The sequence below is a fragment of the Actinia tenebrosa genome, unplaced genomic scaffold, assembly GCF_029948245.1.
Source record: "Actinia tenebrosa isolate PJP-AT-01 unplaced genomic scaffold, QUT_ActTen_1.0 PGA_scaffold2__45_contigs__length_23673736, whole genome shotgun sequence".
Taxonomy (NCBI): domain Eukaryota; kingdom Metazoa; phylum Cnidaria; class Anthozoa; order Actiniaria; family Actiniidae; genus Actinia; species Actinia tenebrosa.
The window spans coordinates 19,070,325-19,084,138 of NW_028292579.1; the positions used below are offsets into that span (position 1 = coordinate 19,070,325).

General features: G+C 45.1%; 1 protein-coding gene across 1 annotated transcript; it reads left to right on the top strand.

The window, feature by feature from the left end:
* Window positions 1-8,840: 8,840 nt before the first annotated feature.
* Window positions 8,841-10,540, top strand: LOC148909511 (uncharacterized). The gene is made up of 2 exons (XM_089034483.1): window positions 8,841-9,168; window positions 9,903-10,540. Exons 1-2 carry the CDS (start codon window positions 8,941-8,943, stop codon window positions 10,431-10,433), a joined length of 759 nt encoding a protein of 252 aa, XP_088890609.1. The 5' UTR covers window positions 8,841-8,940; the 3' UTR covers window positions 10,434-10,540.
* The last annotated feature ends 3,274 nt before the right edge of the window (window positions 10,541-13,814 follow it).

Here is a 13,814-nt window from a genome sequence, read left to right on the forward strand (position 1 = left end):
GGAGATACGCACAAAGACCGCTTGTCTCTCGTAAGTCTCTTGAGGCAAATCGAGGTTGGTCTTAAGAACAAATACAGCGAGACAGAAGTAATCGAAGGCGTGATCAGAGCGATTAGTCCATCACTTAAATTAAGATCTTATTTAGAAATGATGCCAGCGCTAACGATAGGAAAACTTGAGCAGATTCTAAAAGCACATTATAAACAGAAATCTAGTACAGAGCTTTACCAAGAATTGACAACGGCATGTCAGGCTGCGAAGGAGTCTCCGCAAGATTTTCTAATTAGAGTCATGGATTTGCGCCAACAAGTTCTCTTTGCATCGCAAACGAACGAAGGAACTGTTAAGTATGACTCTGCGTTAGTAAATGGTTTATTTCGCCACGTGATCGAGACCGGCCTGCAGTCGGAATCCATACGCACAAAGCTTCGGCCACATCTGTTAAACGCTGACGCTAGTGACGAAGAGCTAATGGAGAAATTAAATGCTGCGGCGTCGGAAGAGTCTGAGCGCATGAGTAAGCTGAGTCCTGGGTCACGCAAAGCGCTCGTTAATCAAATTCACGCTCCTGTCGAACAAAACGATAGAAAAATACCAGCGCCAAAGAACCATGGCAGTGGGAAAGCACAGAGTGAAGATAGCTACATGGCAACGCTCAAGGCTCTTCAGGCTGAAGTGGCTGCAATTCGATCGGATTTAAATAAACCGCGCGAAAGAAGGAAGGAAGAGAGGAATGTTCGCCGTTGCACTAAATGTGAAGAAAACAACGCTGAAAGTTGTAGTCATTGTTTTAAATGTGGATCGGGTGAACACTTCGCGCGGGGTTGCAAAACAAAGTCGGGAAACTCCCGACGGCTACGCCCGGGGGACAGGGAGTAGTCCGGGAAAACAAAGAGTCCCATGTGTGCGTGTCGTGCGGAGTACAAGGGAAACAAGAAACAGTCATACTTTGTTCGGGATGCGAAAGTGTTAATTACTGTTCAAGTGCGTGTAAGTTTGCACATTGGAATGAGCACAAAACACTTTGCAATGCAATAGGCTATCTCACCCAGCAAGAGAATGAAGAGATGAGAGAACAAGGATTTTACCGCACACACCTCACGCCAGGACAACTCACCAAAGTTGTTAATTTGGTGGGGAAGAAATGCATGATAACTTGTTTGTTAAATGGTCGCAAAACTGATGCATTATGGGATACTGGGGCTCAGGTTTCTATCCTCCCCAAAGACTGGATTGACAAACAAATGGATGGGACTACCGTGCGTAAAATAGGGGAACTTTTAGATGGGCAAAATCTAAACCTGACAGCGGCGAACGGTACCCCTTTCCCATTTGAGGGTTGGGTCGAAATAGACTTTGAGCTTTTGTCAGGAGGAGAGGGAGCTAAAGTCAAAGTTCCTTTCTTGGTTTCACGAGACCAATTAGACACACCTATTATTGGGTACAATGTTATCGCAGAACTTGTTAAACGTGAAGGGGAAACAAAGGACGGAATAGTAGACAGTATGGCGGCGACAATGACTCATCTGAAAAGAAGCGACGTAGAAGGGCTAGTGAGTACGCTGCGCGCGGTTGATCCATACTGCGAACTTGCCGAAATTAAAACTTGCAAGCGAGACATTGTAATACCCAAAAAGCAAGCAACAATTATAAAGTGCTCAGCAAAGGTTGGTCCGACTGAGGGTAAGATTCCAGTTTTGTTTGAACCAGACCCCCAAGCCTCGTGGCCGAGTGAAATAAATGTACCAGAATCTGTAGTGACTATCTCGGGAGGCTCATCCAGTCGCGTGAAAATCAGTGTCGAGAACCACTCTGACCATGACGTACGTATTAAGGGCCACACTGTTCTCGGTAGCCTCTACCAAGTACGGTCGGTGACACCTGTCGAGGTAACACGGAGAGATCTACCATGTCAACAAGCGACACCACCCAGCGAAACGGATTTTAGCGCCGAGGAAATCTCCCACCTACCTAGCGTAGACGGCCTGACAGACGAGCAAAAGAACATCGCTCTGAGCATGCTCAAAGAAGAGGCCCACAGTTTCTCCCAAGACGACAACGACATCGGCTGTGCTGAAGAGCTGCAAATGTCTATCAACCTGTCAGACAACAGACCAGTCCAGAAAACGTACACAGCAATCCCGAGACCTCTGTATCCTGAGGTAAAACAGTACGTGGAGGACCTTCTAAACCGTGGCTGGATACGACACTCGAGATCCTCTTACTCTTCACCAGTAGTGTGCGTTCGTAAGAAGGATGGCAGCCTACGTCTGTGTGTCGACTATCGTCAGCTGAACGAGCGCACAGTTCCAGACCGACACCCACTGCCGCGTGTGCAGACAACTCTAGAGAACCTTGGAGGGAACAGCTGGTTCTCGTTGTTGGACCAAGGAAAAGCCTATCACCAAGGATTCATCCATCCATCTTGTCGAAACCTTACAGCATTCGTGACTCCATGGGGCCTCTATGAATGGGTTAGAATTCCTTTTGGCTTAATGACAGCGCCTGCTGAGTTCCAACGATTCATGGAAGGCTGTCTCCACGACATGCGAGATGACTGTTGCGTCCCCTACATCGATGACGTCATCGTGTACAGTAGGACTTTTGAGGACCATGTCGAGCACATCCGACAGGTTCTACGTCGTTTACGATCCCATGGTATTAAGTTAAAACCTGCTAAGTGTAAGCTGTTTCAAAGAGAAGTCCGTTACCTGGGACAAATCGTATCCGCAGAAGGATATAAACCCGACCCATCGAACGTTGCCGCAGTACTAGTACTGAAAAACTCGCAACCCAAAACAGTCGGGGATGTAAGAAAACTTCTCGGGCTGGTCGGATATTATCGGCGATATATTCAGGACTTCTCAAGGATTGCGTGTCCTCTGTTTGAACTCCTACAAGGACGAAACGAAACTAGCACACCAGAACAGTGCAAGAAAACGTTCCGCCGTGGAAAACGAAGTCAGCCTGCCGTTTCGTCCTCGCAACCAGTAACCTGGGCAGCCAAGCATCAGGAAGCCTTAGAGAAGCTGCTGAATTGTTTGGCTACACCACCCATACTTGGTTATCCAGACTACAACACGTCGTTTGTACTGCACACAGATGCATCAAAGGAGGGATTAGGAGCCGTGCTCTATCAAAGGCAGAACGGTATTATGCGAGTGATAGGGTATGGTTCGCGGGCACTCACGAAGGCTGAGAAGAATTACAACTTACATTCAGGCAAACTAGAATTCCTAGCATTAAAATGGGCTATTTGTAACCATTTCCGCGAATATCTCTATTACGCACCGCAGTTTACCGTCTACACAGACAACAATCCCCTTACGTATGTACTGTCGACAGCTAAATTGAACGCGACCGGCCAACGTTGGGTAGCAGAACTTGCTGATTTCAGGTTTTCAATCAAGTATCGCCCAGGTAGCGTAAATGGTGACGCCGATGCTCTCTCGAGAATGCCTCTTGACATCAACACCTACATGGAATCCTGCACAACCACGACAACGAGAGAAGACGTCTCAGCGGCCTTCAATGGACTCCATGCTCAAGAGAAAGGTGAAGCCGTCTGGATAGCAGCAGTGGGTGGTACTCTAATAACTCCAGATGAAGAAATGTTGAGTGGAGTGACAATTAACGGCCTCCCAACAGATACCATTTTGGAAGCTCAACGACAAGACCCAGCAATAGGACGCGTACTAGCCATGAAGACTGAAGGACGCTGCCCCACAGTCAGAGAGATGAGGAGGGAGCAACCACAGACAAAATCTCTGGTTCGACACTGGAATAAACTACATATAGACGACTGTGGACTACTACGCCGACATATTGGAGAGTATAAACAGCTTGTACTTCCTCCACAATACCACAACTTAGTGTTCAAGGAACTCCACAAGGATATGGGACATTTAGGGGCAGAGAGGGTTGTACACCTCGCACGTGAACGAGTCTTCTGGCCAAACATGGAGAGAGACATCACTCATTTTGTATCTCACGTATGCGAATGTATCAAGCAACGCAAACCGAATCGAGAGACTCGTGCTCCTCTGCAACCCATCAGCACATCCGCGCCTTTTGAACTAATCTCTGTGGACTACCTTCATCTAGAGCGCAGCGTGGGTGGTTATGAGTACATACTGGTAGTAGTCGATCACTTCACTCGCTTTGCGCAGGCATATGCAACTAGAAACAAATCAGCAGCAACTGCAGCTGAACGACTGTACAACGACTTCTTTCTCCGATTCGGATTTCCTGGTGCAATCGTACACGATCAAGGAAAGGAATTTGAGAACAAACTCTTTCAACAACTCCAGCGTCTATCAGGAACATCTCGAGTGCGGACGACTCCATATCACCCACAGTGCAATGGGAAAGCAGAGCGCTTCAATCGGACACTGCTGTCGATGTTAAGAACTTTGCCTGAAACCGCGAAAAGTAGATGGAAAGACTCGCTAAATAAAGTAGTGCACGCGTACAATTGTACTAAAAGCAGCTCAACTGGTTACTCGCCATTTTATTTGATGTTTGGCCGGACTCCAAGACTACCGATCGACATAATTCTCGGAACATCAAACAGAAAGGGAACATCCAGCTACACCGAGTTCGCTAAGAAATGGCACACAGCAATGCAGGAAGCATACCTGAAGGCAGCGAAAAATGCTGATATCTCTACCTCTAGAGGAAAGAAGAACTATGACCAGAAGGTTCACTACACACAGTTGCAGCCAGGTGACCGCGTTTTGGTCAGGAACCTCTCTGAACGTGGAGGGCCAGGAAAGCTTAGATCACATTGGGAGGACAAGGTTCATGTGGTAGTACAAAAGAGAGAGGGAATCCCGGTATACGTTGTGAGACCGGAAGGACGCCCAATCGACGGTAAAAGAAGAATACTCCACAGGAATCTACTCCTACCATGTGACTCACTTCCACTGGGCCACACCCAGCTACAAATGGAACAAAGGCAAGCAAACCAGAATCAAGATAGACCGGCCTTGACACAACCTCAGTTTCTAACTAATGACAGTCCATCTGATGACGAGTCAGAAGAACAGTTTAGAGGGTTTTTACCAAACGAACTGAATCCAGCAACTAATGAACGTGAACATAATGAGTCAGCGGAAACAGACCCCCCACAAGAAGACCAGGTATCCCAGCAAGACAATCTACCTCAGGAAGACTACGCAAGCCATGACCAAGCTCAGAACCTTGAGGACGCTCAACCTCAGCTCATCACTGTAGGCGAACCTGACACAGAATTAGAAGCAGTTCCTCCTACAGAACCGGAAGGCAGACCAGTCCGCGAGAGACGCCCTCCACAGACGCTAACCTACAACACTCTTGGGACACCAATGACTAACTGGTACCATGCAAATGGTATCGCAGCTTACCCTTATTACGGAGGGACGTATCACTACCCCGCTCCCGCACACGGAGGGACCTTCATCAACCCACCAGTCTTGTCTAGACAAGGACAAGTTCAACAACCTTACAACCAACCTGTATACCCATGGACAGTGTATCGCCAACAGTTTAATGGCTACAACACTTACAACCCGCAGTACTAACAGATATATTTTTAGCATATTATTCTTATAGTTTATCAAAAAAAAAAAAAACTGGAACGGGACTGTGTCAAATACACAATGATTAGTCAGGGACTACACACGTCCTACTACACGAAACATTAGAGAGACGACGTGCCCAGCGCCGGCGGACAAGAGAAGTCATATGGACTATAGAAAACGAGACAGCAATGAACTGATTGGGCCTGATCAACCCAATTCACTTGAACTCTATAATCTGTAGATAGTCTTTGAATAGTGTACACGTCTGATTTATGTTTAGTGTTTTGTCATGTCCAGGAGGACATCATTTTAAGTGGGGGAGTATGTGAGACACAAAACTAGTACGGCATTTCGTGACTAAGTCTTTATGTAAATATTAGAGTGTGTGACGAAATGTTCATGTAACCAGATAGTAGTTTTGTAACCAGAGATATATAGGGATATATTCTTACACACATGTACTGAGCATAGATCTCAAAGAAAGAAGCAGTAAATATAAGTTCCAGCAAAAACGTGTCAACTATTGGTTCGAACGGGATCAAAAGTACCGTGTGTAACACATGCAAATGAGCTGGTGAGTAAAATAGCATGCTAATGATGTGCTCACGTGGCTACACGCTTCGGTGAACCAGCTAAAGTTTTAAAAAAGACTATAACGACAAAAATTCGCTGTGAAGCAGTAGAAAATTTATTCCTTTTTCTATTACCTCCCCAGCCAAACTACAAATATAAGCTCAACAAAACATGCAAAAAATTTCATCTTAAATAATCTCTCTTGCAGTCCTTTCGTACAAATTTAACCATTAGACAGGCTTATCTTGATTTGTTTTCTTAATTTGATTATCCACACTGACTAGCAGACTGTTCACTCTTTCGAGTGTGTCCATCGCCTTGGTACACAAATCTTTATGTGCTTCTTGAGCTTCTCTTGCAACTTCCCTATCACTTTTAATTTTCTTCTTGCTTTGCTCTAGTCTTGCTTCGTTGTCACTGTCTGTGGAGGATGCAGTAAAATCCTTACGCAATTTGTTTTGCAACTTTCTATGGGCTGGGGTCCCTTTTGACGCGTACTTCATCAGGTTCTCCTGTATTTCGGTTTGCTCCTCTACATATATTGGCTTAGAGGAGGCCGACGTGGAAGTGGATGGGAGTGGAGATAAGAGGGCCTTCTTGACGATATTTTTCATGCGGTTTATAACGCGGTCTTGTGGAGAAGCCATGTATATCTGCACAACACGTTGAGGCAGCTCCGCATCTAGTATTCGCTCTTTCGTAAACAGAAGGACATGTTTCCAATCCTTCCCCATGGATAGGGGTCGTAGCATTGGAGATTAAACTTCCTTTCCAGGTCACCTACATTCGCTCTTGCTTTCTTTTCGGTGCCTGTTTTATTTTGAAGGGAAATGATTAATAAAATGTCAAAGTATTGAAATATTTCATTCGCGAGTTTTCTGCAGTTTCAACTCCCTGGGCACTTACCTGCTTTATTTGATTCTTGTTCATCGAGTCTATCGTTTGAAGAGGTACTTTCTACTTCCAAGGGACTCCATATTTTCGTGGAAATCGAATATTTGCGGAAAATATTTCAAATATAGAACAGCTCCTAAAACTCAACACCCGCAACACTGGCGAGAAATATGGTGAGAGATTGGAAAAAATGCATGAAAGAATTTGTAATTTGTATTGTCCTTTAATTAGCATCACCATGCAACCATGAAATACAGTGCATGCATGTGAGAAGACCTGATGGATCTCGTACAGCTACAGTCCTTGCTTCGATCCTTAATAGCGGTCGTGCTGCTTTTTGTTGCCTTGCAGCCTCCACTAAGAGGTGGTCGCTTTTCCTTGAGCCAGCGTTTGCTACCGGGTTTTCACGGATATGACTTTCGAGGGCGGGACGTGTTTTCTCTTATTTCTGGGCAGTGTTGGTTATTTTGGAGGAACACTGGCGAGACTCCAGGATCTTTTTTACAACTGGTTAGAGATTTGACACCAAACCTTTTTCAGTTGAATGTTCGCGGGCAACCACGACAGCTTCAAGGGCGACAAAAGATAAATCTTATCAACCAAATTTTGTTAGTGCTCATGTGGTTGAGGAAGTATCCCCATGTTGACACCCTGGCGCTATTGTATGACATCGATCCTATGTCTGTCGTCCGGATCATTTACAAAATTTTGCCTGAGCTCTGGCAGTACTTCCATAATCAAATAAGATGGCTCAATGATCTGGAATGGGCGAACTTGATGGGTAATTGGCCCGAATTTCCGAATGCAGTGGGTGCGATTGATTCAACTCCGCACGAGATTTATCGGCCCTTAATCGAACCACAGAGACAATTCTACAGTGGCCACCGTCACTATCACTGTTTTAACACTCAGCTGGTCATAGATAACGAAGGGCATTTGCGTTTTGTGCAAGCTGGCTTCCTAGGAAGTACACACGATGCGACTGCATACCGGCTTATGACCCCGATTGGACCTGGACAACCCCTTAGCCTTCCGCGTGACGCTAATTTTCTAGCTGATAGAGCTTACCCAGACGGCGGACCCCTACTTACTCCAATACGAGCGATGCAAATGCATTTACTGAACGCTAGAGACCAAAGGCGAGCTCGGAAATTTAACAGGTGTTTGGCAAGAAGACGCATTAAAGTAGAACACGTTTTCAAGGACATGAAAACTTATAAGGCTATAGCAAATATTTGGAGACATCCAAGGTGGTTGATGCCAATTTGCATTAAGCTTGTGGCGTTTTTGGCAGAAAGACGGGTCAGACTTTTTCAACAAATCTATGAATTTACTGGAAACCCGTCCTTCTATACTTTCATTAAGTTGTAGTGAACGATATCAATGCATTTCATAGAAATTATAAGTCAAAAATATATTATAGAAAGGAGTTTACATCTTAAATTCGACTCTGCAGTCTATAAACTCCTTTAAATGAAAATTGTTATGTTTTGATTGTTTAGATATTTGAGATATGTGAACCCAAAAAAATGTTGTTTACAGTAAGCTTGCATTAAACCCATATCTTATAAATCGTTATAATTCATTTTAAATATTTTGTACCAGCCAATTTTTGTCGTTATAGTCTTTTTTAAAACTTTAGCTGGTTCACCGAAGCGTGTAGCCACGTGAGCACAGCATTAGCATGCTATTTTACTCACCAGCTCATTTGCATGCTAAACATTGGTTATGTGATATCGCTCTATTAAAACTTTTACTATTCTATCTCATTAAATATTCATCAGACATCCTGATGACGTCATTAGTATTATTTAAGAGATCATTAAATATTCAAGTATGTCACTTGGCGTGAACCCTACTGGAGAAAGAAATCCATTTATCAAGTAGTTCGTTCACTCAGCAGCGTTTCACTATGACTTCTCCGGCTGAGATTATTGAAGAATTGAATCCAACCGATGTGGTTGTTAGTGTGGCTGATCCACCAACTTCCTCTACCACGTCTCAAGTGCCTTTAAACGTCTCGGCAGCTTTGGCCGTACCGGGGATAGAAGATTCGGTGGTTACGGTGTCTTCGGCGGGAGCGCCACGTTCTTCTGTGGGAAAGTCTTTAAACCAAACCGAAACTCAGCAGGTTTCGGAGGTATGTTTTGCCGAGCTGCACTTAGTTTTATCTTTGTCAGTGTATATCTCAGTTTTGGCACGGTCATACGCGTATGTTCATCAGTAGCTACTCCCTGGCCATGTGCTGTCTTATGTTTAATTTTAATAATATCTTTGGGTTTCACCTTAGCTATTTCTAGTATGGTTGTGTTTTATATTTATGGGTTTTATATTTATTGGAATGTTTTACGCTATACGTTTAGGTCACAAGCGTTGGTTATTTAAGTTTTAGTCCTATTTGCATGTTTAATTGTTTCGTTGTTTTCGTTCTATTGTTTTGCTACATGTGTTGTGCTTCTTGCGTGCATATCTTGTCTCGCTTGGTTATTGTTCTATTTTATGCTGTGCATCGTTAGTTTTATAAAATATTGGGATTAATTGGTTGTGCGGACCAGTACCCGATACGGGTCACAAATTTAGTGATAAATAGCTTTACACACAGTTTTTGTCCCGAAAGGTCGGGTAGAGGTTATATAATAAAATAATAATTTAAAAAAAAAAAAAAAAAAAACAAGGCCTGGACCCGGAAGGCCGGGTAGAATCAACTTAAGAGGCCGCTAACCCGAAAGGTCGGGTAGAGATTAAGTTAACGAAAGGACTGAACCCGAGAGGTCGGGTATGAGTTAAATGTAGTTGGCACATTGAGAGGGAAAAATAACTTGGCAAAGAGTCTCAAACGTAAAGTAATAGTTCTTTCTTGATCCTCTGCTATAGATAGAGAAATTAAGGAAAGAACTTGAGGAGATGAAGAAAAAAGCGGGTGTTAACACGGTAGATGGGGCGATAAGTTCTCTACAGGCTTTGGTGGGTCGCCCAACGGCTTTATTCGATGCTTACGCTGCGATAGCGGCTTTGGAAGAGGTTGTCTATACGGCACAGAAGCTAAATGACGAGAGGGCTACAAAATTTAATATCATCTTGCGAAAGTGTCGCCCACTTGTGGTAGAGCCGTCTTTACAACCAATCTTGACTACGTTGGTAGCAAGTAAAGAAGAAGCGGAAATAGCTAAGACGATCGATAAGGCTATAAGGCTTCAAAACCCGACTCAGGTGGCCCAGGTAGCTCAAGTACCACTTTCTGTTCTGACACCGCCATTCCGCTTTCCCGCTGCTGGGCGAACGACTAGGGCTACAGCACCGTATACCCGTCGTAACCGAGGCCCGAGGAGGTGTTTTGTCTGTAACGCGGAGGGGCACATTGCACGATTTTGTCCCACTAATTCACTTAATGTAAAGCGCCGCTAGGTGGCACTAGGTTCGAATTGATTTGTGAGAACGGACTTTGCGAGGAAATGGATGATCGAATGAAATAATGCGTATATTACTTTACTGCATAAACAAGTTGCATCAGATATTTTGTTTTGTTTTGTTCTTTGTTTTATTTTGCTTTGTTTTTGTTTTAACTCGGGAAAAGGACCTCCCGCAAGCGTATTGCCCATTAGGGCATGCCCTTGAGCCCGCTTTAGCGAGCTGTGTGGTGGTCGCCTTTTTCCTGGGCTTGGGTTAAAATTTCACCTTACTCTCGTTTTACGATCGTATTTACAGTTGGCAATAGTTTTCAACCCCTTGTGTGTAGAGGGAACAGCCCACGATAAAGAGATTAGATGGGTCCAAGCGGATGGAAGCCCAAGTTCAGGAAGGGTGACTAGCACTTCCAGCGCTGTGCTCGCTGACATAGATCGAGTGATAAGTGGGGAAAAAGCGGATTTCGGCATGCTTCAGTTTTGTGACCCTGAAAGCTTCAGGGCGGGGGAGATTCATAGGCATATCCCGATGTGGGGAAAAATCTTGGAGAACAACCCAGTAGGTGACCAGATCCTACGATGGCTCCAAAATGGAGTGAACGTTAAAGATTTTATACAACCATTTAAGGGAATTTTTAAAGGCATCAAGTGCGACTCGCCATCGCCCCCTAGACAAATGTTCAAAAATCATCGATCTTGTGACCGATTTCAAGAATTTATCTCGATAACTCTCGCTGATCGCATCCGTTCAGGCGCTGCTCGGACTTGGGGCGAGGTTGGGAAGGTCGATCCCCCTTGGCTGGTCTTACCTTTAACGGTCGAACCTAATAAGCCTCGTTTGTGCGTGGACGCAAGATTCCTAAACTTGTGGATGAGGGATACGCCTTTCAAGCTCGACACCCTGGTGTCAGTCCCCCAGTTTGCGTACCCTGGTTCATACCTTTCGAAGATAGATGACAAATCGGGGTATGATCATGTTCTTCTGTCAGAGGACTCCCAACAGTACTTTGGGGTCGAGTGGAAGGGGTGGTGGCTTGTTGGAACCACACTCCCGTTCGGTTGGAAAAACTCTCCGTTCGTCTACCAGTCCATTGGTCTAAGTTCAACCACATTCCTCCGGGAAAGAGGCATCACCTCTTGCCTATACATCGATGACCGGTTGTTAGGCGAAATCTATAGTGAGGAGGGAAGATGGTCTCGCAGTTTGGAGATAAGAGATGATGACTTTAGCCGGGAAGCGGCGGTGGCGGCGTTGTACGTGACTTGCGCAGTGTTGTTAGGCTTAGGCTATTTTCTTGGCCTTAAGAAGTGCATACTTTTACCCACTGTCAAAATTCAATTTCTCGGAATGATCATGGATACACAGGCGCAAGCATTCTCAGTCCCACGAGATAAGCGTGTTAAGTTTGCAGAGTTACGAGAGGTTATCTTATCGTGCAAAGAGTCGACGTCTCTGAAATCTATACAAAGACTTATGGGAAAATGCTCATCGTTTTCTTTGGCATTCCCCGGGGCTAGATTTTACATTAGAGAAATGGCTGCGTCCATCGGGAAGGCAAATCGTGGCTCAGAGGTGACTTTATCAAGGGATCTAAGGAAGGAGATAGAATTCTGGCGATTCTTAGACTCCTGGAACAGGTTCATCCCTTGGAGACAAGAGAGACATGTGTCGCTAAGGATGTCAACTGATGCTTCCTCTTTCCGCTGGGCTGCAACATTGCATCTTGCCTCCGGTGACGAAGAGCTAGGCGATTACTGGAGCGAGGATTTGCGCAAGGAGCATATTAATGTGAAGGAATTTTACGCTGTGTTGCAAGCGATTAGGTCTCTTCCCGACTCAGTCACTGACTGCAGGGTAGATGTGAATGTCGACAACCAGGTGACCCTAAATATCTGGCAGGGACATGGCCCCAAGTCACTCAAGTTAACAGAGGTGGCTCGCCAACTGTTTCACGCGACCACGGAAAGAAACTTATCACTCCATATGGTTTAGGTTCCTTCAGGTGCTAACCCGGCTGATTATTTCTCCCGTCATCTTTCGCGCTTAGATGCTATGCTTTCCCCAAGTGGCTGGGATGCTGTGCAGCGGGCGTTTGGAGGGCCAGAGGGTCATAATCTGGATTTAATGTCACTTGACTCACACTTGTCACGTTCAGAAAGATTATCAGGGCACACCGTTGCGTCATTTTACGCCATTCCCAACGCCCCTTTCAGGAGGGGTGAATGTTTTCACCCAGGATCTCACAATTTGCGACGGAGAACGAGTAAATGCGTACGTTTTCCCGCCTTTTTCGCTAGTCGGTCCTTTATTGCGACTGATACGGTCTTCTAAGGCTACGGTTACGATGGTGGTGCCAAAGCTCTCACCTTTACCCATATGGTGGCCTGTAATTAATTCAATGTCCAGGGGAAAGCTGAAGTTAGCACAGAAAGGTAGCCTAGATACTGTACTATTTCCTTCTAAAAAGGGTTTTCAGCTACAAAGACTTCAAACCGAGCTTTGGGTGTTCCGCGTAGGGCCATGCTAATTTATGCCCTCCCTTTCATTTAGGCCCTTCCTCTGGTTCCACGATTATTCGTTCCAGCGGTCTCCTGCCCTGAATGCAGCTACCCCAATGACAGGGACTTTCATTTCTGCCAGAGGTGTGGATATAGACGGCGAGTACAGATAGTGAACCGTCGGCAATGCCTAAAAGCAACTATTAACTGGGAGGAGATTCTTCGAAGGAAACAAGCCTTAGTTGAAAGGGCAAGTTCTACCCCTTACTCTAGACAGAAGACAGCCCTGGAGGCCGAATTTTCGGCATTCTTAGGACAGGCAGTCCCTCCGACAAATTTAACTTGTGCGACACCGGATGATATCATTATTTTTTTAATTTGGAAAGATACTTTTGGCAAAACTGTGGTGCATAAAGATATCTGCTCACATTTTGGCGACAAACGAGACTCATCTTGCGCATGCCCAAGAAGGTTAGCTTTTACCACGGTTGATACTTTAATTGGCAAACTCCGCTCGATCTTTAATCAACTGGGCAGAAATTGTGATGAATCTACTCTGCCTGGTTATGGGAATTCTGCGTCAGATGTAAAGGTCAAGAAATACCTTTCGCTGGTTCGGGAGGAGCAGTTACAGGCAAGAACACTACCCTCGCAAGCGCAACCACTATTTCTCAGCGATTTAGCCGCAATCGCAAGGAAAATTCTGAAACATCTTAAAAGAGAATCGAATACGTCAAGTCAGTTGTATATTTATGCTCGGGATCAAGCTTTCTTTAAAGTACAGTTTTTTGCTGGTGACAGAGCGGGGGATTTGGGTCGGACGAAGTCCAAAGAATTGTTGTATTCCCCTGGTAAAGAGATGTTGCTGTTTAATCACATGATA